This window comes from Micromys minutus, assembly GCF_963924665.1.
Source record: "Micromys minutus genome assembly, chromosome: 29".
NCBI classification, from domain to species: Eukaryota; Metazoa; Chordata; class Mammalia; order Rodentia; family Muridae; genus Micromys; species Micromys minutus.
This window is the reverse complement of record NC_137964.1, coordinates 303023-326690: the sequence shown is the minus strand read 5'-3', so window position 1 is coordinate 326690 and position 23668 is coordinate 303023. Positions and strand designations below refer to the sequence as shown.

At 46.1% G+C, this 23668-nt stretch overlaps 1 protein-coding gene across 1 annotated transcript in view; it reads left to right on the top strand.

The window, feature by feature from the left end:
• The first annotated feature begins 1225 nt into the window (after positions 1-1225).
• GNA12 (G protein subunit alpha 12) overlaps positions 1226-23668 on the top strand; it is a 75794-nt gene continuing 53351 nt past the window's right edge. Inside the window, exon 1 of the mRNA XM_080940663.1 lies at positions 1226-1627. Within this exon, the coding sequence (XP_080796789.1) occupies positions 1325-1627 (303 nt within the window). The 5' untranslated portion in view covers positions 1226-1324. The remainder of the gene's footprint in view (positions 1628-23668) is intronic.

Genomic DNA, 23668 nt, shown 5'->3' with positions numbered 1-23668 from the left:
CTGGCCTCAAATTCCATATTTTCCTGTCTCAGGATCTCCCAATACTAGGATTATATCACACAAGCCTGACCTCCTCAGGCAGCATTTTTAGCCAAGATGACAAGAGTTACTAATTAGCCCTGGCTGGCTTCAAACTCGGCTCAGTTCTCTTGTTTCTGTAATGATTTGCACCAACACCCACCAGACACCATGCTTTGATGCACATCAAACTGCCTATGAATGATTATGACAAACATGGATGCGTGTGTGCCTGCGTGTGTGTGTGTGTGTGTGCGCGCGTGCCTGCGTGTGTGTGTGTGTGTGTGTGTGTGTGTGTGTGTGCTAGTGCACAGACTTGCAAAGGCCAAAAGGTCACTCTACTGCCTCCTCTCTGTAACGTTTCAAACAGCTTCTGTCACTGAACTTTAAGCTTATCATTGGGGCTAGGATAGATAGCTGCCAAATAAGTTACTGGAATTAGTCTTTATCTTGGTTTCTCCAAAGCTGCGGTTACAGTTCTTTCCCAATGAACCATCTCCCCTTAGTCACATTTTAATAAAGTGCCTAGGGAAGCCCATACAACTTTGTTTTGTTTGTTTGTTTTCTCCTTATTTGGGGGCCCATGGAACACTCAAAGCAGCTTTTGTTTGAAAAAGATGACCCACCCTGCTCCAATGTTATTGAAAGGAAAATAGTTTTGCTTTCTCCTTAAACTTAAGAGCAGGAGGACCTCATTGCTATTTCCCTACTTTGCAGCCACGTCTAGGGCTCACAGCCAGACCAACCTAGGCATCAAGGCAGAAAGTCACTCTGTACACCTGGCACTTTTGGCCACGCCCCGTTTTTTACAACTTCCAATCCCAAGCGTAGTGAATGTGATTGACAGACATTCAGAGCACTTGTAATTGGCCGCAGAGGACTTCAGCTCCTCCTCCTCAATGGTCCCACCTCCCTTTCATTCTGAAAGAAAGAAGTTTGCTCGGGAGTCCAATAAGAAGCTCCCTCGCCGCAAAAATCCCGCCTCTTTCGTCGCCGGCTCCGCCCCAAGGACCACAGGCGTGCCCGCCTCCTCCAGAGCAAGCTTGTCCAATAAAAAGGCGTGCTCCACAAGACTGAAGACTTCTCAACCAATAAAAGAGTTTCTGCGCGGCGCCGCCCCGCCCTCCGCGCCTTCCCCTCCGCCCCTCAGCCGGCCCGGCGAGTGAGGGCCTTGGGGCGGCGGCGGCGGACGCAGCCTGAGGGAGCGGCGGGCGGGGCGGCGCCTGGCCCGGCAGGGCCGCGCCGGCTGAGGGGCGTCCATGGCGCGCGGGCCCCGGCGGGGCGCGGCCGCGGCCTGAGGGCGGCCATGTCCGGGGTGGTGCGGACCCTCAGCCGCTGCTTGCTGCCGGCTGAGGCCGGAGCCCGCGAGCGCAGGGCGGGCGCGGCGCGCGACGCGGAGCGTGAGGCCCGACGGCGCAGCCGCGACATCGACGCGCTGCTGGCCCGCGAGCGGCGGGCGGTGCGGCGGCTGGTCAAGATCCTACTGTTGGGCGCCGGCGAGAGCGGCAAGTCTACCTTTCTCAAGCAGATGCGCATCATTCACGGCCGGGAGTTCGACCAGAAGGCGCTGCTGGAGTTCCGCGACACCATCTTCGACAACATCCTTAAGGTGACGCGCGGCCCCGCCCACACACACCTGGTCCAGGTGGTTGCGACCCCGCCCCCTTTGTCCTCTAGAGACCGGCGACTCTGCCACCGGGCCCCTCTCTCTTCCAATAGGGACCTCAGGCCATGCCAGCCGGGGTTACTCTGGTGACCTCCAGGGGCGCGATAGGTTTGCAAAGCCCTGGACGCTTGGGGACCGTGAGAACGCAAGCTGGACCACTCTCAGGAACTTGGATTCCGAATGGGGTGTTAGGGCTGGACACGTGGATTAAGAGTCACCAACTCTCCCTGTCCCTCCAGCATTCAAAGTTTATAGTGTAGGGTGGAGGACTCAGGTCTTCGTTTTTTATTTGTAAATGATAATTGACCGTTTTATTCGTTATTGTTTTCCAACACATTATCTCAAATATCCTAGGCTGGCCTTGAACTCACTGTGTAGCCAAGGATGACCTTGAACTCTCAAATACTGGAATATGGGGTGGGGTCGCTGTGTCACCATATTTTGTTCATGCAGTGCTGAGGATTGAATCCAGGACTTCTTGAGTGCTAGGTAGGACATTACTAACTACACTACCTTGCCAGTGTTTGTTTTGTATTTTTGAGAGGCCTTGCGATGTAGCCAAGGATGACCTTGAGCTCCTTAAAAAAGTTACTTAAACTTTTTAATACGGTGGTTTAACGGATATACCAAGTTAGAGATGTTAGGAGGTGTCAGACACCCACTACCCGGCTTTAAAACAAAGGTCAATTTTATGCCAGTCTCGTTCACCCCTGCCCACCTCTACTCCCACCCCAGCCCCACCTCGGTCTCCAAGTTAATTCTAGACATATGCATTAGAAAACATTTTGGTATGTGACACTAAACCTGTTTTAAAAGCACATGACTATTATGGAACTAAGAAAAAAGGAGGCCTGGGGACGTGATTCAGTGGTAAAGCACCAGTCTAGCATGTACAAGCCCATGGCGTCCAACCTCCGCACTGCAAAACATAAAAACAAAGAGCCTCCCTAAAGCCTACTCGTGTAATTCAGGGTCCACATTCCTTCATTGTTGCAAAGCTGTTTTGTGTGAACCAGATGCAGTAATCCTCAGTGGGGGATGAACTCAAGGACCTGTCCCTAGCACCCTTTATATTGTGTGCCATATACGTCAACAGTCGTGTTGACAGCCTAGGACCAGTGTCAGTGCTGGGAGTCTTTGCAGAAGGAGCAGAAGAAAGCTCTGGAGAGCGGGGCCTGTAAATCTCTTGGTCTCTACTGACATGCACCAGGGTTGAGTGCAGAATGAACTGGTCAAGGTGGCCTACTCCTGTAATTCCAGCACTGTGGAGGTACAAGCAGGAGGATTTAAGTTCAAGGCTTAGCTACATAGGTTTGAAGCTAGCCTGGACTATGTGAGAGCCTGTCTCAACACAGGAAGAAAGATATAGCCAAGTCTAGACACAGTCTGTTCTGCACCTAGATTAGTTTACTCCTGAAGTTCTCTCATCTCTTTTTCTTCTTGATTCTTCCTAAACAGGGAGGAAGGTCTGGAAAAAGCTGTTGCAAGCAGGTAGAGAGCTTTGTATCAGAACATCTACCTACGAGACTAGATTTTACAGAGAGCTGATGGGTTTTTAAGTTAGCAAGGGGATGCAGAAGCCCATCTGGGACACGTCTTTCAGTTCAGCCTTGAGAAACTTTGGTGTAGGGCGGTTGGGCTGGGATCCTGGGAGCCAGACTTCCGGGCCAACACTCCCACACTCAACATGTTTGTTACTAAATGTTTCATTTTAATAGAAGTAACTCTTCTGGGTTCAAGATGGGAAGAAAATTCTATAAAGGATAAATCACACACTTTTCACCTTTCAGAGCCTCGGAGAAGGAAGGGGCTCTGGCCAAGCACTTCATAAACATTAAGGCAGGCACCTTAAAGGGATGGGTGTAGTTGTTCAGAATTCCCCCACATCTTCAAGAGTTTTGTAAAACGCACTTGAATGTCACTCGGGCCTGTTTTCCAACATCTCCTCTAAGTAGCCTGGAATTATTTTTGCTGCTTTTCTGAACTCCAGAACCAGGTAGTCTTGGAGGGCTCAGTTTCTTTCAACTTGGGAGGCAGAAACAAATCTTTAGGAACATGGCTCTCAAGTCTGCTTTGCTCTATTGAATGCATGTTAGAGAAGTCGGGCCTCCGTTTCCCTGTGCTCATCACCACCCGCTTTTGCTGGCCTCCTCTGATTCTGTTAAAAAATATTTTCTGGGTCTTGTAGCTGGGAATCCTTCTTCTGTTTCTGTTATTCTTAAATTTGGTCTTTTCCTGTCCCAGATTTCTTGGGTGTTCTATGTCATGAACTTTTTTGATTTAGCATTTTCTTTGACACAAAACCTCTTCCCGAGGTTTCCCATCTCCCGGATTCCTTCAGTCTGTGTTTTCTTTATTGCTTCTGTTTCCATTGTCAGCTCTTGGACAGTTTTATTCATTTCCAAGAGTTTGGTTAGATTGTATTTTCCTTAAGGGATTTAATTCCTCTCTAAAGACTCTGTCATCTTTATAAGATTGGATTTAAGGTCATCTTCTTGTACTTTGGATGTGTTGGGATATCCAGGATTTGTTGTAGCAGGATAGCTGGGCTCTGGTGGTGCCATGTGGCCCTGGCTTTTGTTGACTGAGTTCTTACACTGTCCTTTAGTGTAACAACTAACTGGTTGTCCCTGGTGTTGGCTGGATGTTCTTGATGCTAGCAGGACTCCTGGGGAGGCAGGCAGAGCCTGAGAGTAGATACCAGGAAACAGGACACTGCTTACCTCTGCTGGCTGTGCCCCCAGGTGGACCCAGGGGATTAGTGGGGAGGGTTCTAAGCTGGGTGTTTCTGTGCCCCCCCCTCAGATGTTGGGGTAGGGAGCAGGACAGAGGGAAAGCCATGGGCCAAACAATCCTTCACTGTCTTCCTTAGCAACAGAAGCAAGACTTGTTAATAAGGAGTCTGCTTGTTTGGTTTTATACAATGCCTTTCTTTAAACTGGATATTTTTAGTAGTAATTAAAAATTGTTAGTTATTTACAATTCCATACATGTATAAGATGTCTTTTGCTTATTTTTCAACCCTATCAGTGTCTTCCATTTCCCTCCTAGTCCCACTGAGCCCCTTCTTTCAAGCCCTCCTTCTCCATTTCATCCTTTTCTCCTACTCCTCTACTTGTTATTCTGTATTGACCGTGTTTCAACTGTAACTCGTTTACATTTATTTCCAACTTTAATACTCCACCCTCACCCCTGGCCTTCTCTCCATCCTGGCAGTGTCACTCGGCTCGTCCAGGTCTGTCCGTTTGTCATCTCAGGACTGTTGCATAGCAGCTGAGGAAATGGTCCAGTGGGTGAGGCCCCTGGGATTCAAATCCCCTGCACCCAAGTAAAATGCTGCGCAGGGCCTATAAACCCCTGCATTGAGGCAACAGAGACAGAAAGCAGGAATGAGCTTCCTATAGAGTGGAGACCGTTTATTAAGGCAATCTGGCAGAAGTGATAGAGGAAGACACCTCATGTCCTGTTCTGGTCTCTGTGTACATACCCACACACTCATGAGTGTGTGCTATGCACCACATGTAATATTCTATCAACAGAATTTGCGCAGTGTGAGCTTTTGGAGTTGACTTTTATCAGAACATTTCTGTGCCAATCCCTATGTAAGCAGCTCCACATGGCAGTAAATTCCAGCCTTATGCTGCTGAGTAATGTGCCACCTTTCTAATCACCTGATGAGGGGTATCTAGGCTCTGCCCACCTTCCGATCACTACAGACAGGTCTTCTGCAAACATTCATGTGCATTATTTTAGGTTGGTTGGTTGATTGGTTAGTCATGAAACAGTCTCATGCTAGCCTCAAACTTGAATGTTGCTGAGGCTGGCATTAAACTGATCTTCCTGATTCTCCCTTCCAGGTGCTGGGATGATGAGGCATAGGATGCTATGCTCCATCTATATGCTTTCATGTGTCTGGAATGAATATTCAATAGTGCAGTAGCAGGGTCATACTGTAGTGACGTGTTTGTCCTGATAAGAAGCTGCCTAGCTGTTTTCCAGAGGTTCTTGTGCACACATCAGTTTCTCTGCATCTCTGGTGGCATTAGATGTCAACCACTGTCTTCCTTCAGCTGTTCTTAGAGGTATATGTTGTGTCTTCTTGCGATGTTAATTTGCATTTCCCTACTACTGATGATGCTGGAAATCTTATTTTTGCTTTCACTTTGGGGGAAAGTTTCTTTATATTTGTCCCTCTTCTAATTAGGTTCCTTGTGCTTTGTTGTTGAGTTCGAGGAACTCTTTATATATGCTGGATACTGGTTCTTTATCCCACATAAGGATTGCACATGTGGTCTGTCCTTCTGTTCTCTACACTAGGTCTTTTACAAAGTAAACACTTTAATTTCAGTAAAGTCCAGCTTATTCATGTTTTCTTTTATGGATCATGCTTTGGTATCATGTCTTAAAGAACTTTTTGCTTGGCCCCAAAGATTTTCTCTAAGTTTTATGGTTTTATATCTTATACTTAAGTATGTGGTATAGATTGAAGTTCATTTTTTTCTGTCTGTGACTATCCAGTTGCTTCAGAACTATTACTTATTTTCTGATTGAACTGCTTTTATGCCTTTATAAGAAGGGTAATCAGTTGGTCTGTATATGTATATCTGAGTTTCATGTGCTAGCATCCATCACAAGTGTTGGTTACTGTAACTCTATATGTGAGCTTCAGTATTTCTCCTGTATTGTCTTTTTCTGGGTTTTAGCTATTCCAGGGCATGTGTCTTTTTCCTTTTAACTTGAAAAAGAATCATGTGCATTCTCATGCCTGATCATGGGTGTGCACAGGAGTGCAGTGCCCTTGGAAGCCAGAAGAGGAAGATGGACCTCCTGGATCTGAAGTTAACTGCAGTTGTAAGCCATCTGGCATGGGTCTGGGAGCCTAAGGTCCTCTACAAGAGCAGTACACACTCATTCCCTGAACATCCTTTTGGTCAGTCCCCATGTAACTTTTTCAACTGACTGATATCTGTAAACACCTTGTTGGGAAGTGGATGCAATTGCTTTAAACCACAACATCAGCTTGGAAAGAACTGACCTCACGCCTGTGTTGAGTTTTCTAATTCCCAAACAAGAGCACCTTCATTTAAGTCGGTTTTTTTCCCCCCACCAACCGGTTCCACTTCCCGTGGATCCTAAACATGCTTTATGAAATTTATGCCCCAGAGCAGCCTTTTCCTTTATTTCCTAATAATTGCCCCTGAGCTTTCCCTTCAACCCACATGTAACTGCTAGTGATAACAATGTATTTGGTGACTGTGCTGAGCATAGTGGTTGTAAAAGCTTTCTGGTAAATCACTTGCCGTTTTCTACCAGACTTGTGTTATCTGCAAGTAGAGATTGTTTTAATCCTCCTTCTGTGAGTGTGCCTGTGCACATATGGCAGCAGCAGTAGACTCACTGGAGTATTTAAAAACGAAGAAGAGGTCTGGTGAGGGCACAGAGGGAGCAGGGGGTGGCTTCATCTTACTGCACTGTATACATGCAGAGAATAGAGAATGATCAAGAAATAGATTTACATTTTTTTTTTAAGCTGGGAGTACTTCTGAAAGTAAAGAGAATATCTTTCATTTCTTTTTCTTTGCCTATTGCAATGGCTACAACTTGGAATGCTGTATTAAGTGAGAGTGCTAAGAATTCTGCTGACAGTGTCTTCTGTCTTTATGTATGTGTGACTGCGCCTTTGTTCATGTGGAGGTCAGAGGTCAGCCTTGGATGTCATTGCTTGCTTGAAGTTTACTGATTAAGCTAGAATGGCTAGCTAAGGAGCCCCAGGGATTCACCTGCCTCCTCCTCCCCACTGTTGGGCTTACAAGTATAACCACCCAGTCCAACTTTTTATGCTAGTTCTGGGCATCGAACTCAGGTCTCACTGTTTTCCTGTAAGCATTCTACCAACTGAACCATCTCCCCAACTGACTGATGTTTTTTGTTTGTTTGTTTGTTTTGTTTTTTACAGCACACACACACACTTTTTTTTTTTAGTGGTTTAGGAGGTGGAGCTCAGGGATGCTACACATTCTGGGCAAATGCTCTACTGCTATGCCTCACTCCCAGCTCTTGACTTTTCTTCTGTTTATTGTGGATTTAATTTGTTCTCCCTTGCTTCTGGTTTAGAGAGAGAGAAAGTCTCCCAAGAGCTGCAATTAAAGGTGTAAGCCACCATGCTCTGCTCCTTCCCTTTCTGCTGTTTGCAGATATCCTAGAACCAGACTGGCCTCCTCTGTGAGGCTGGCCTGGAGCTTGTAGTCCTCCTCTCTCTACCTCCCAAGTGCTGGGATTCTTTACCTCGTTGAAGCAGAGTCTTTCTTGTTTCTGCCCTGCTCTGAACTCGCAGGTGATGCTTCTTGCTATCTCTGGCTTCATTTCACTCTTAGAACTGGGATTCTGGGTCCACATGCACACCACCGCATCTACATCTGGCTTTGTAGATGGGTTTAGAGGCTTTTCAGGTTGTCGAGCTTCTGAGTCAAGCACCTTTCCCCTTGAGCCATCTCACTGCCCTGGCATCTTTTTTTCTGTCTCAAGTGCTTTAAACCACCTCAGTGCTGCCTCAATAGCCACACATCTTGAAATCTCTTGTTTTTATTCTGTCTTGTCTTTATTTTTGACTCATAATTCATATGTGTGATGTACTTTCTGACTGTTGTCTGTCTGGTGTTGAGTACTGTTGGTGTCCATTGTGGTCGGAGGACACACTGTATGGTTCTGTTTGTTTGTTTCTTGAAGATTGTCATACAGCTTGAATCACAATCTCCTCAGCCTGCGTTCTGTGGTCCTGTCTGAATATTCTGTTGGCACTTGAGAAGATGCTTAGCCTGCTGTTTGCTGGGGTGTTCTGCACATCAGCTGATACTGGCTGACAGTGGTGAGCACAGTATCCTTACTGAGCTACCCAGTGCTTTCATCAGTGCAGACAGTGGAGTGTTTACATCCCCAACAGTAATCATGGGATCTGTTTTGCCTGTTGCTCTGTCTGTTTGCTTTGTGTATTTTGAAGCTCTGTTTTGTGATGCATAAACATTCACAATTTGAAGCATGTTTCTACTGAATGTGGCCTTTGCATGAAGTCAAGATGTGTACGTCAAGTCATGGGCAGTGTGGGAGCTGGCTGGTCTCCTAGCCTTGGTACCTTTAATGGCCATTGTTCACTTCTTTCCATTGCTGATTCCATGGTGTCCACTCTCTCCATCCTTTCACTTTTCATCCACTCATGGTGTCTGGTGTGTGTGTGTGGGGGGGGGTGCTTGAGCCATGGCACGGGGGTAGATAAAGGTCAAAGAACAGTTTGTAGAAATCTGTTCTCTTCTATAGTGGGGTCCAGGAATTGAACTGAAGTCCTCAAGCTTGTACAGCTCTTGCCCACTGAGCCATCTCACCTGGTTTTTGAAAAAGGGCCTTCATATGTATCCCAGGCCAGTCTCTAACTTGTGACCCCTCCTTCCTTAGCATCCCAGACTGGGATTACAGGCTTGTATGACCACATCCAGTTTGTGTAGTTCTGAGGGTCCATCCCAGGGCTTCATACATTCTAAGTAAATACTCTACCAACTGAGCCCTAGTGCTCTGCCATCACCAGCTGTAGAATTCATACTTAACGTTTACCTAGTTACTTTGAGTCAGCATCTTCTATAGCCTGGTCTGGCCTCAAACTTGTTCTGTAACAAAGGATAACCTTGAATTATGATCCTCCTGCCTTCACGCCCTGGTACTGCGATTACAAGCATGCACTACCACATCCAGTTTATGTCATGCTGGTGATGGAACCCAGAGGGGTTCTCTATTGAGTGAGCTACAGTCCCCAGCTGGACACTTCAGTGCTTAGAAAAACACGCTGCCTTCCTCCTTCCCTGCCGTGTGACTTGCTGTCGTTGTCACTGCTTCATTTTTCTCCAGGTGCTTTTGTGGATTTCTTTTTCCTTTCTTTAGTATCCAGAAATTTAAGTATGATTTGGCTCAGCATAGATTTCTCTGTGTTTATTCTGATTGAGTCTTGCTCATCTCAAATTTGCACATTTATGTCTTTTGACAGATTTTAGAGGCGGGGAGTAGGAGGCATCCAGGACTGTTGTGTCAAATACTTTTCATTCCCATGCACGTTTTCTTCTTAATGTGAGACTCCGGTGACAGAGCTACCCACTTCTTTTTGTTGTTCTGTCTTATTCTGAGTTTTCCTGGACTTGGGATTAAGCTGAATGCCACCCTCTAGCCAGGCAGCCCCTGTAACACTCAGCTGTTGCCCAGCTGCACTTTTGTTCTTGACCTCTGAATCTGCTTCCTTGTCAAATGAGGCTGTAACATCAGCCCCTGGGTCTGGGTAACAGCAACATCAGCCCAGGCCCCCACCTCCTGCGTCCTTGGTCCTCTATGAGAGCCCTGACTCTATCCAGTGGACAAATGGAAACATCCCTGCCAGGCAGAGGGTGGAAGATTAGATCCTTCTGTGGCCCTGCCACATCTCTCCGCTGGGCCACTTGGAACATGCCTGTTTCCTGGTTCCTTGGGGCAGGAATACAAAAATTAGCTTCCCTCTCCACTCTGGTGAACTAAATATTTAGGCCTACTTGTTGCTTTGATTTACCGCAAATAATCCCAGTAAGACTGCCCCGTGTATTCTCTCTCTAATCTTGATTAGATAACTCTCTTGATTCCTAGCAGGGCTCCGTCAGAGCTCATGTATTTGGTATTTTGGAAATGATGTAAAACTGACACTTTCGGAAATAGAATGGCCTCTACACTGAAGCCCAGCTTGGAGTCATCGACCAGTGTTTCCATCTTTCGATATGTTTAATGTTAAGACAGTTGTTAATTATTGGAGGGTCTTTGTTACATCATCTACATGATTGTATCAGTGTCTTATTGAACTACTTCAGCTCAGACCTGTCTTACATGTGTTTGTATTGCTTTAGAAACTTCTGGGAAATTTGTACTATTTGAGTGGGGGGATGGGCATGTTGATGCTGAAGTAAAATAATTAAATTCAGAATGTTCAGGGCTGAAGAGATGGCTCAGCAGTTAAGAATATGTTTCACTTCTCCAAGGGACAGAAATTAAATTCCCTGCACCCACGTCTGGTGGCTCAAGGCCATCTATAACTCCAGCTCAAGTGACCCACTTCTTTTGGTCTCCTTGGGCAACTGCACACACGTAGTGTACATTCCACACGTAAATAAAATTAATTTTTTAAAAAAATTGTTTAAGTTTAGAATGTACAAAGCACTCCACTGGGTGCTTGCTGGGGGAGGGGCACTTCATGAATACCAATTATTCCTAGCCTTGGGCATCTGTTGTGCCTGCAGAGATATTACACAAGTAAGTAGCGTATGATTGTATACCACACTAAATGCAGCTGTGGAGGCGGAGAGGTGACTCAATGGGAGAAGGGAAAATTAACCCTGGCAGAGGCAGAGAGGCCCTGTCCAGGAAGTGTGGATACATCAGCCTTTGAAGACTCTGGAAGAGTCCAGCAGGCAGAGAAGAAAGATGCACAAGCAGGAACCATTTGGACAGATACAACAGGTAGGGCTATGGAGACAGTCCGCACAGGTAGGAGCTGGGCTCTGTAATATACAGGAGTGCTTTAAATGTGGACGTTTGCTATGCACACCGCCACAGTCATGATGGAAAGTCCATACACAAAGCATGTCGTTTCAAGGGTATTCATGAACTACAAATTTAACTTTTATTGTAAACTGGAAAAACAGTGGGGGTTTTAAGAATTGAAGCATAGCTCAAGTTTAAAGTGATTGATCCTTAACTCCCATATAAAAAGCTGAGCACAGCAGTGTGTGCCTATGGCCACAGCACTGGTGAAGGTGCTAGGACCTGTTGGCCAGCCAGAGTTGCCAGCACGGTGAGTTCCATGTTCAATGAGGAAGCCCTGTCTCCAAAACTTAGGTGGAGAGCAATAGAAGACAGGCAAGTGCACCTGCACACACATGTGTACACACATGTGCACACATGCATGCACCCCCCCAACCCAAAGGAATTGCTTGGGATTTGTTATTTAGAAGCTGAGGCTAAGGAGTCTGGGACTCTGGAGATGCCTCCATTATCCATTTGTGTTTTTAATCAGGTTGAAACTCCTGGCCTCTGATAGTGTTTCTTGAACTCAGAAGCCTTGCTTAGGGCTCAGTGCCTCCCACGGTGGGTGGGCTGGCAGGGGTGCTGAGGAGGAAGTCAGCTTTCTAGGTCTGGAGCACAGTTGGGTTTTTACTGCCTTGTTGGCAAGTTGCACTGAGTAAACAGATTTTTCTCTTACACTTGGACACATATGGTTGGTTCTTTTGAAACACCCAAAAACAAAAGCATCTTTCCATTAGTTGTAGGGGGAAAGCCAGTAAGATCTTTGTAGCTACCGATAGGGATTTAGAGCTCCACACCTCTCAGGTTCCCATGTTCTTGTGTGAGAGGAGCAGCGTTTGACCTTCATCGTCTGTCAGAATGTTCATTGGGAACAGGGCTGCACTGGTGCTGGCAGGTGTTCAGAGTCAACTCATAGAGCAATTTTTCTTTTTAATGGCAAAGCCAAGAATGAGCCATGGAGCCCATCACTGATAGATGAAGATACAAAATTTATTTAGACCTATAATTACAGGATGATTATCAAAGTAGCTCATATAATGGGCCTGGTACTTCTCTCACTACCTGAAGGGCAGCATTCTTCCTAACCATAGATTGATTGCATCTAGACAAAAGGGTCAGAGCCTGTGAGGCTGATGAGGTGCCTCTCTGAGCTCACCTATTGGGAAGCAGAAGCAGGAGAGCCACTGCAAGCTTGCAACCACCTTGGTCTGTGCAGTAAGGACAACATAGGGAGACCCTCTCTAAGGAAACCAAGAGACTTCACAGCCTGAGTTGAGTCTCCAGAACATATGTAAAGGCTAAAAGAGAAAACCGACTTCATGGAGTTGCCCTCTGATCTCCATATGTGCACTGTGGTACTCATGTGCCTGCATACACATATCAAGTACATGTGTATGTTCATGCACAAACAATAAATAAAATCAAGGTTTGAAAACAAAAATCAAAAGAGCTGCAGTGGGCTGTCAACGCTGTCACTCAGTGTCACCTGATTCAGTTGTAGAGTAAACATCGGGAATAATTATTGCTGGCCTGGGTGATAGTCTTTCTGTGTGCTTCATTTGCCAATTAAGTCTATCTTGAGGGGGGTGTGGGGGGAAGGGGATGACATTTGAAATAGAAAAACATAAAATAGTCAATAAAAAGAAGTCTATCTTGGGCTGGAGAGATGGCTCAGTGATAAGAGCATTGCCGCTGTTGCAGAGGACCTGTGTTCAGTTCCCAGCACCTGCATGGAGGCTTAAGTGCTTTAGCTCTAGTTCTAGGGTACCTGATACTCGGCTGGTCTCCGGAAACACTTGCATGTACATGGAGAGCACACACACACTGAAGCACACAGACCCAGAAAATAAGACCTCTGTTTAGGGGGAGAGAATGTGGTTCAGTAGAAAACGTGGGCTTGGATACATGAGGCTCTGTGTTTGATTTCCAGCACCATTCACAGGAAGGTGTCCAAGGAAGTGTTTGACTGTCCTGGTGCACTGACATACTTTTCACTCTGCATTAGTATATTTTTTGGAGCCGCTGTTCCTGGATGGGTTCCTTGAGCTAATCTGAAACTTGAACTTTGGATACATACCATCCATATGGCAGAGCATACTCCTTCCTCTTGGGGGGCGCCTCAGAGGAGCAGTCAGGAGTTACAAACATCCTTGCCCTCTGCTCTATACAGCTCCAGAGGCCTCATGGCTGGCAGCTTTCCCTGGGCACCACTTACCCTGTAGAGTCAGACTGCTGCAGCCAAGACAGTGGTAATGGCCATCACTGGGGCTAGCCTGTGCTCTTGCAGGTGGCAGAAGGTGCCCATCAGCTATTGAACCCAGTCAAGCAGAACTGTGGGTGGAGGAGTATACAGGTGTGGAGAGCGGATATATGGAAAGTATTGCGACTGTGTCTGCTAGGGATGAGCTAGCTAGTAGGGTCTGTTTGGGGCAGTAGGGCAGGGGTCAGGCATCTTCCAGGTCTGCAGGAAGACCTGTTCCACCCCTCAGAGCCTAGTCAGAGCCATGCCCTAAGTCTGGCTTATCTTTTAGGTGCTTATCTCTGGGACTAGAAAGACAAAGGAAAGACTAAATAGGAGGCAGGATATCAATGCTCAAGAGGCTGAGAGAATGCCACTCAGGAGACCTTGCCTGGCTTTAGGCCACTCTATCCTTCTAGTGGGCATCTGATGAGATTTGCTTGACTAATCCTGAACAGTGCTAGGGCCTGAGGGTCCCACAGGTGGGAAATTTTCATCAGGGCCAGGGTTAAGGTGGACACACACCTCCACAGCCACCAACAGCACCAAGAGACACAAAGATGACAAGAATTTTTAGGGTGAAATTCTACTCATCTTTGTAGGCACGATGCAGATAGCTCTGAGAGAAAGCCCTGTTAACCCAAAAATGATGTTACTTGCTCCCTTCCAGATCCCTTCCCTTGAAAAGAGTGCTTTTAGCCCAGCAGGGTGGTGCATGCCTGCATTCTTGCACTCAGGATGCTGAGGCAAGAGGCTCCCAAATTCAAAGTCAGTCTGGTCTACAGAGTGATACCTTATCTAAAAGGAAGGATGGACAGAAGGCAGGCAGGCAGGCAGGCAGGCAGGCACACAAGCACATAAAACAGGGCTGGAGAGATGGCTTAGTTAGGAAAATTATGGAAGACCGTAGTTTGAGACCAAGAATGCATGTTAAAAATCTTTGTGTGATAGTGCATGTCTGTGATCCCAGCATGGGGAATCAAAACCAAGATTTCTAGGGCTCTCTAGCTATCTTGTTGAGCCTACTTGGTAAAACCCTATCTCAAAAAGACAGGGGTAGCCTGTCCTCTGACCTCCACATGTACACACAATCCGTCCCTTCAATACTCAAGGACATATGCAGAAGGCGAGCTTTGAAAAGCTTTTCTTTGTTGTAATAAGATTTTCACTTTGCACTCACATTTTTATCTGCAAATCTTGTCTCACACAAGTAGCCAGTGACTGTATATTTTTCGTGGCCACATATGTTTTCTCAATGAAAACCATGCCCTTCCTTGCAGGGGGCGCACGGGGAAGAACAGTGGAAATCTTCAGCTATGTACTGAATTTGAGGCCAACCTGATCTACTCCAGACACTTAATCCTAGCACTCGGAGGCAGAGGCTGGTGGGACTCTGGGAGTTGAAGTACAGGACCCATGTAATAAATATCTGTCTCAAAACAAAACAAAAATGGGGAGTCGGGAGAGCTAGAAGACTTGTTAAAAGTGGTATGGAGTGTTTAAGAAGAGAAACTGTGGAAGCTTGGTCAGAATGGAGAAATGGAGACCTGGTCATTTACCTCCTTATCAGTACACATTTAGTGGGACTGTAAAGTTCTGAGACACTTTAAGCAGACATACCAGAACTGTCAGCGACTAGTTAGAGCAGGTGTCTCATTAAAAGTAATCATCTGGGGAAGCTGAGTCGACAAGTCCCTAACTATAAGCCAAACACTGCCACAGCTGCAAATGGCCAAGGCGTCTGCCTAAAAGGGAAGAGAGTGGAGGGGGGGTTTGGGGGGTGTTTATCTCTCAACACCTTACTGTCACAGTGTCAGGGCCTCACTGTCTGTGTAGGCTGGAGTTCCTGAAGGACAAGATCTTAGTCTTCCTAGCCCTAGCCACTGTGATCCTGGTACCTTCTCCCACTACCTCTTAGCCCATGTGCCAGGAAGGAGGAAGAGCTAGCTATGCTGGTGAGTCTGGGAGACCATTGGGCGGACTGGGCTTAGCAGCCCTGCTCTCAGAGCACATACTCCCTTTTCTGGGTGCCTCTGTCCACTGGCCTGCTCTAGTGAGTGAGTCTACCTGCCCTCAAGCCAAACTCTTAGGAACACAGTCAGCATTTTGATCTCCATTTGCCTGGTCCTACTTGTTTTCTATTGCTATTTTGAGACAGGGTTTCACTATGTAGCTCAAGCTGATCTTGAACTCACAGTCCTCCTGTCTCAGCCTTCCAAGTGCTGGAATTACAGTTGTTTGTGCCAACCACACGAAGTCCTGATTCTTGTTTTGAGTCCAGAACTTAGTAGTAAAGACTGGTGTGAGTGTGAGTGTTGTAACTAAGGCACAATTCTAGCACTGGAATTGCAAGAAAGAAGCAGGCAGAGGGAAAGACAAAAAAAAAATGAAGACAACATGGGGGTGGAGTCATCTTCTGAGCATGCTAGCTAATGAGCTCCAGTCTGGGGACCTAGGGACCCAAGATGCAAAGGACTGTGGCAGAGACAGAAATGGGGGTTGGGGGGGGCTGTACATGGGGTAAGCCTAAGTCCTAGAACCTTAAGGCAAGATAGAGAACAGAGTTCAGCCCAGACTGGCATTCAACTTTCTAAGTCTCATTCCTCAGCCATGGGCTTGCAAACCATGTGTATCCATCCGTCTGTCCATCCATCCGTCCACCCCAGCTCTGAGTTCTTGGTTCCCCGTTTCTACCTTTTTTTGTAACAGGGTCTTGTTGTTTGCTGACATGCACCCCAGGCTTGCTGACCTAGGAGTTTTCTAGTAGCAGAGTTCTGGGATTCGGCCCAGATACTTGCCCAGTATGTGGGTTCTGCTGATTGAACTCAGGACTTCACATTTGCACAGCAAGTACTTTACCTACTGAGCCATCTCTTTAGCCCTAGAGATCATTTATCAATTACTGGTTGGTTGGTTGGTTGGTTGGTTGGTTGGTTGGTTAGTTGGTTGGTTGCCACATGCATGTTGGTGCTTGCAGAGGTAATAAGGGGTTGTTGGATCCCTGGAGCTAGAGTTACAGGTAGTCTAGCGTTGTCTTTTGTGGGTGCTGGGAACCTGGAAAAGTAGCAGGCACTCAACACCAGATGTAGCAGGCCACGCTGGCTTGGCATTATGAAGGTGTTTGTCCGCATAGTTCTCAACCCCTCCTTTCACATAGGTCCCTTACCAGTGGTAGCAGCCCATGATTACTGGAGAGAGGCAAAGCAGTACTTATATTTCCTGTTCCAGATAGAAAAGCAGAGCCACTAGCCCTTGTTGAAACCTGACTGCCTGGTGGGCTGTTGGAAAGGTGGGTACAGTACCGTGAGCTTCTCTAATAGAAGCAGGAAGATGGTGTGAGAATTGCTACCTGTGAACATACCACCCCAGGCCTGGTGTGGGAGGATAAATGCTCACCCCTCTGACAAGCTCACTTTCCTACACTGCTGTCTTTGCTCACACTCACCTTCTCACTGTTCACATTCACTCACCTCACACTAGCACCCACCATCTCTCTTAGTGCCCTTGTCATGTGTGAGCATGCATGCATACATGCCAACACTCAAATGTAAGCACAATAGTGTAAGTACTAGGATCCTATTTTTAAAATGCATAATCGTGTATTTTTATAATTGTGAACATGTTAGCTCTAAATTATATTTTCCACACTAAGTGTTATTTTAGGAACTCCGCGTGAATCCCAAGGAGGATAACCTTCCCTTTGCTACTTCCCTACTGAAGCCTTTGCTCTCCTCAAGCTCCTCTGTAGTTGCCCAGAAACTGATTTTTGAATTGTAGGTGTTTTAATTTCTGGTTAGAATCTTGTGTTAGAATTTCTGTCATCTAGACTATTTTCAGAATGTGTAAATATTTGCCAAACAGACCACAGCATCTTCAGCATTTTCTTTTTAATTGGAAACTTGTTTTAATTCTTGGTGACTTGCCTGAGTTCCCATCCTCCCCCAGTTTCTCCTGTGACCTGTGTGTTTGTTACAGTTGATGGGCCAGTACTGAGGTATCCTTAGGAACCAAAGTCCACGGTTTACATTAGGGTCCACTCTCTGTGTCATGTGGTTCTGCGAGTTTTGGCAAATGTACATGAAGTAAAGGTTCACTGGCCGAAGTCCCCTCTGCCCTACTTTCTCCCTCCCCCAGCTGCTGGCCACGGTCTCATTGCCTCCTCTTTCACCTTCTCTAGAAAGGCTTACCTATGAATAAGAGCCTCTGTAGATTTGGCTTGTCTCACTTGTCAGTGTGGAACTGAGGTTCTCTGGATTTTTTTATGTGACCTTGCTTGTTTAAAAAAATATATCTAGATATTCCCCAAGTTTGGACAGTTAAGACTCAAACTGCTAAAAACACTTGAGTGCAGGCTTTTATAGCACACACCAGCATGGAACCCATTTTGGTCTTGAGTGCTTTGCATTTCCAGTAGCAGGGACTGACAAGTGCCTGTTGGTCCACATTTGTGCTTTGGATTTAGGTGTGCTAATAGGTGTGTAGTGCTAGCTCATTTGCTGTGGGTTCAAGGCTTTGTTTGTTTGGGGTTGTTTTCAGTGCTGAGATTATATGCGTGAGACCACACAGTACTTCACTCTTCTCATGGCCAAATAATATTCCATTGTGTTTATCAGTCAGTTGACGGACATTTGGGGCTGTTCCCACCTTTTGATTAGTACAGACAAGACTTCTCTGAACATTAATGTGTGGACATGTGCCTTGTATAAACAGATCTTTATTCACTGGATGTATGTGATGTTGGCTTTTTATTGCTATAAAATTGTCTTAATAAACTTGGGAAAGATACAGTTAAATTTGGCCCAGAGTCTCAGTTCATGGCTGGTTGGCCACATTGCCTGTATGTAGGCCTTGGTGAGTCAACCTATCAAGGAGTGGGAGGTAAGAGAGCCCACATCTCACTTTGTGGGCACACTGCCAGTGTCCTAAAGGTCCCACCAGCCCCTCTGTCTGGGTCTGGGTTTTAAAGGCTCCGTAAGACTGGAATCATCTGGACAGGTGGTAACCCCATGGCTGACATTCTGAGGAGCTACTAGGCTGCTTCCCAAAGCAGGGTAAAGCAGCTTCTCACTTCATGTGTGCTCCAGCCCTGTTAGGCCCCACTGTTCTCCAGACCCTGGCCAACACTCACTGTTGCCTGTTTTCTTGGTGTAGCCATTGTGGGTTTGATTTGCATTTCCCTTGTGATGCTAAGGTCTTTCCATCTGCTTATTTGCTGTATTCTGCCTTTAAGAACATTTTATTGTTTAGTTGTTTCTTTTTGCTGGGCATGGGGATTGAACCTAGAGCCTCGCACACACTAGTCAAGGGAACTGCCCCTGGGCTGAGTCCCATGCCTAGACTTGGTTTTTGACTTCTTATCATTTGCTTCTTTTTATTTCCTAAGACCTGGCGGGTAACTCATCCTGTTTTCCTAATGACTCTCTTGTACATATGGAGGGAAGGAGGGAGGGACCTATAGCAATTTGGGACAGTCATACATTAAAGAATTAAAAGTATGCAGTGATTTAAAGTGTTACATTGTCATTGTTTTGAAGAAAATGTTGGGAACATATGACTAGAATCAGGATTCCCTAAGACATACGTTTTGAGCTGTTTTCATTACCTTATCCACTTCCCCCATTCTGAGGGTGGTTGTCTCTGATTTTCCTCCCTGGGTATCTTCTGCACACCTGTCCTCCGAAGGTCTTCAGAAGGCTGGTTCAGCCTCTGGAGTTTGGAGGGCTGGGGCTGCACGTGTGTGTAAGTGACCAGAGATGCCATTAGGTGTTATCCGCCACAAGTCTCTCACTACTCCTGTTGTTCACTTTGGTTAGACTGGCCAGTGAGCCCCCAGAATCTCCTTCTCTGCTTTTCTAGTGCTGGGATTTTAGGCACACAGAGCAAAGCTTTTCTTTATTTTTTTCACATGAGTTCTTGGGGGTCAAAAGTGCAAGGCCTGTGTTTTCAGTGAAAGCCCTTTTCTCAGTGAGACAGCTTCCCAGCCCTGCACCCATTGCTTGTAAGGCAGAAATGACCAGAGTCCATCAGTACAAAGCACTCCTCTTCCTTGCTAGGCCCCTCCTATCTGTTGTCTTCCTATGCCTTTTCCACTTCTAAACATCATCAAGTCAAGTGAAACTACTCTTTTGGGAAAAGTAGAGAGCTTCCTGTTGCTGATACACTGCTTGGCTAGGGTGCACAGCACCTTCTGACTGCCTCTCTCTTGTTCTCTTCTTCCTCTCCCAGTGCCCTGGACACAGCTCAACTGGTTGACGAGAGCTGCAGTTTTCCTCCTCTGGCTGCTGGGTAGTGGTGGGGAACACTGGCAAGGGATCAGAGGGAAAAGAGAAGGATTTCTTCCGCTATTATTTGTTGTGGTTCCCAAGCCTCCGCTTCGGATTTACCAGTCTGCATATGTTCTTTGCTTTCTCGTGGGTACCAGAGGAAGTTAGAGTATAGACTGCTATTAGCTGTCTTCTGAGGGCAGGGGACTTGCTGCCAATGCAGGGCTGGGACACTGTGGAAAGACATGGAAGGCATGTGGTCAGCTTAGGGTGTGGGCACAGATAGCTGCAACCTCGGTGGGCCTTGTGAGCCATTTGGGACTTAGTCTTAAGAAAAGGAATGCCACTTGAAGCTTGTTCTGACAGCCGACCCTGAAGAAAGGCCAGAGGTCACAGGGCTTCCGGTGGCGGTATGACAATGGGAATGGGGAAAGGCACCATGCCTGGAGTCTGGAAGTATTTCCAGGGCATTAGGACTAAAGGTGGTGTTCTGAAAAATGCCATTGTGCCATGTTTAACTGGGAAAAGAGCAAACTTGTTTTGTTTTGTTTTTGTGTGTGTGAATGTGGAAACTGAGTGTGTGTATATTTGTGTGGAGAGGTGGTATTTAGTTGGGGTGTTGTGGGGTATGGGTGATGTTTGTGTGGGGTGAGAGTGTGTGTGTGTGTGTGTGTGTGTGTGTGTGTATGTGTGTGCGCGCACGCTCGCGAGAGTGTTGTATATAAAAGATATCAGGTGTGCTGCTTTATCTCGTCACCTTATTCCTTTGAGGCAGGGTTTCTTACTGAACCTCAAACTAACATGGTATTCCTTCACACAGTGCTGCGTCCATGTCTGATTATTCGGATATTGGGGAACCTGAACTCAGATCCTCATGTTTTTGCAGCAAGCACTCTTACCCTCTGAGCAATCTCCTTAGCTTCACCAGCTCCTTTTTAAAATTTGACATTTTGAATATAAATTCATGTAAATTTTTTTTTGAGACAAGGTTTTAGTTTTACTCTGCAGCTCAAGCCATGTGAAACTCACTGTATAGTCAGGATGATCTGGAACCAACAATCCCCTGCTTCATACTCCCAAGTACTGGGGTTACAAGTGTCTGACCACACCTGGCACATTTAATAGCTCTGAGTATGTGGCTTTACTTTGTTATGTCTGCAGCATGCCTTTTAAATTTCATTCTGTTAATTTTGTTTGTCTAACCAACTAGAATACAGGATCTTTTGACGTCCAGGGCTATGATGGTTTTCCCTGTCCAGGGAGTGACAGATCCTTCCTAAGTGCTTGATGAGTGAATTGTTTTCAGTCTATGTGTCATACCTGCTTCAAGACAGCCTCATTTTTCTAAGCCTGCAGAGGTTTATTATTAGGATGGCTGTGAGCATAAGGGGCAATCATCTGATTCTTTAGAAGGTCCACATCCAGGCTCTATGCCTTTTACCTGGCCTAGGGACTCTTCCCGATGCCATCCCAAAGTTCTGAATTTGGGGCTGGAGAGATGGCTCAGTAGTTAAGAGCTTGGTGGTCTTTCAGAGGATCCGAGTTCAGTTCCCAGAACTCATATCTGGAACTCTAGGGTATTTAACAACTCGAGGGTATCCTTAGGTGCATGCACACACCCACCTACATACATGTAATAAAAAACAAGTATTACTGTAGAAGCTGAAATGCCAGAAGCCACTTTTGTCTCATACTGCTGCGATTCCTCAGTCCAGTAATTAGCTTTTTCTAGAAATAGTTTCCTTTTATCTCTGCAGTTAGGAAACTGGTCTCTTGGGCTTGTGTGTACATTATGTGAAGTGTAGAGGAGTGTTCTGAGGATCTGGTCACTACCATGCTGCACCTGAAGTGTGCAGAAGGCCCCATGATCAAAGGCTGCAGGAAATATCTTGGGTCCCACCTCTATGTTCCATACCCCGAGAACGGTGGCCATCAGACTACTGTCATCAAAGCACTTTCTGTATTTACTCTCTACACCATATTGAATTCCAGCAAATTTGAGGTCACTGAGAGTAGCAGAGGATCTCAGTGACAAATCCATAGAGCATCTTTAGGTGGTGCTCGAGGGATTTTCATTGACTGTCTTAGACTGGAGACCTAAGAATGTTGGTGTTGTTTGACTCTTCTGCAAGTCCCTCTCTTCATTTCTCATAGGGTAATGAGATAGGAAGGAACGTGTTACATCCCTGTTTATTAGACAGTCTGCAGATCTAGTGCCAACAAATAAGTCTTTGAATTTTGAAGACGCTGCCCCTGTGTGCTCATGCACACCTGTAATCCTAGCACTCCGGAGGTAGGACAAGGTAACTCCTTGTCTCAGACACACAGACTCATATAGAGGGAGGAGGAACTTATAAAGGGAGAATGTGCAACTGACCCTGAGCAAGCAAACCTGGGAGATAAAACAGAAAAGCCTTCAAGGATGCATCTCAAAAAATTCCTTCTGGCAGTAGTTCCAGGATGGCCAGGTTTATTCTGATGGTTTTGTTTTCTTTTTCCAACATGAGATCCAGGGTCGTGTATATGCTAACAAAGCACGTGCCACTGAGCTGTATATTCCAGTCCAGCCAAAAGTTAGGAAATAGTAGTTGGAAGCACTGATTCTTATACTTTGGACTGACTTTATCAAGAATATCAGTGTCAGTGTGAATCCCACTTGTTTATGTGCACATGATGCTGCAGATAATTCCGGGTAGTGGATCCCAGAATGTCCTAGGCAGCCTTCAAGAACCTGGTTTGAGTCCCCTGTCTCTCTAGGCCTGGCACACTGCTGACACATAGTAGGTACTCGAATGTTTGTTGGATATATAAATAAATACCTTTAGAGCAAAGAAAGTCTGAGAACTTGAAACCCAGATTTCAATATTGCTGATCTTGTTTACAGACGAGATGTTTACCTGTTTCAGTAACAAGATTTCGATCCTGTGAGCAAGAACTTAGTATAACCTCATGTTTCCTGATAGCTTGCCCCTGGCTGGCAAACCTATTGAGGGAGGGGAATAGTTCAGGGGTTCTAGAGTATGACAGTCTTCTAAAGTGGAGGGGACAGTGAGGCAGAGAGCTCAGAATATAGAATTAGAGGTTTTCATTGTCCTTTGGGAGACTGGCTCAGGGTGGATTGTTTTGCCTGGGGCCACCCAGGGAGTTAGTGGGGATTTGCAAGGCTCCTTTCCTTATATAGAGTCATTGGTAGGATTCATTAGTCTTGTGAGCAGATGGTGAAAGCAGTTCTGTATTCGTGCTCTGGAGCTGGTGATATAAGGATGCAGTTGCTCTGACATCCCCTGAGGACCATAGTTACTACTGAAGGGAATGCAGGCTTCCTACAAGATCCCAAGACCTCACAGCAGGAAGCTATGGTCCCACTGTTGAGAAGAGTACTCCACTTCTCAGTGGCCTTCATAGAGCAGGCGTAGTCCACGCTGCTTCAGGACTTCATAAACCTAAAATAGGCTCATCAGAAAAATCCTTGATTGGCCTCTTTTGCTTAGTATCTTAACAGAGTGAAAATGGCTCCTATAGGGTGTTGTCTGTGTAAATTAGAAGGTCATCTTTATGAGGTGTTAAGGCAGAGACCACAGTTTGCTACCTGACCCACAGATTGTACTGTGTAGATGGCGTAGGACCAGGAAGCCTGCAGCTGGCAGGCCCTGCTTCACCTCTCTTTTCCCCTTCACTTGTACTGAGAATTGAACCTAGGACCTTGCACATGTTAGGCAAATGTTTCTACCCCAGTTACAACCCCAGACATTTTTTTTTCTTTCTCTCTCACTATTATAGTGCTAGTTGGCCTCAGATTTGTAATTTTGATTTTGCCTTGTCTTTCTAGTGCTGGGATTACTGGCATGAGCGACTATAACCAGCTAAGATTTTCCACCTTAAATTACAGCCAGGTCTGGT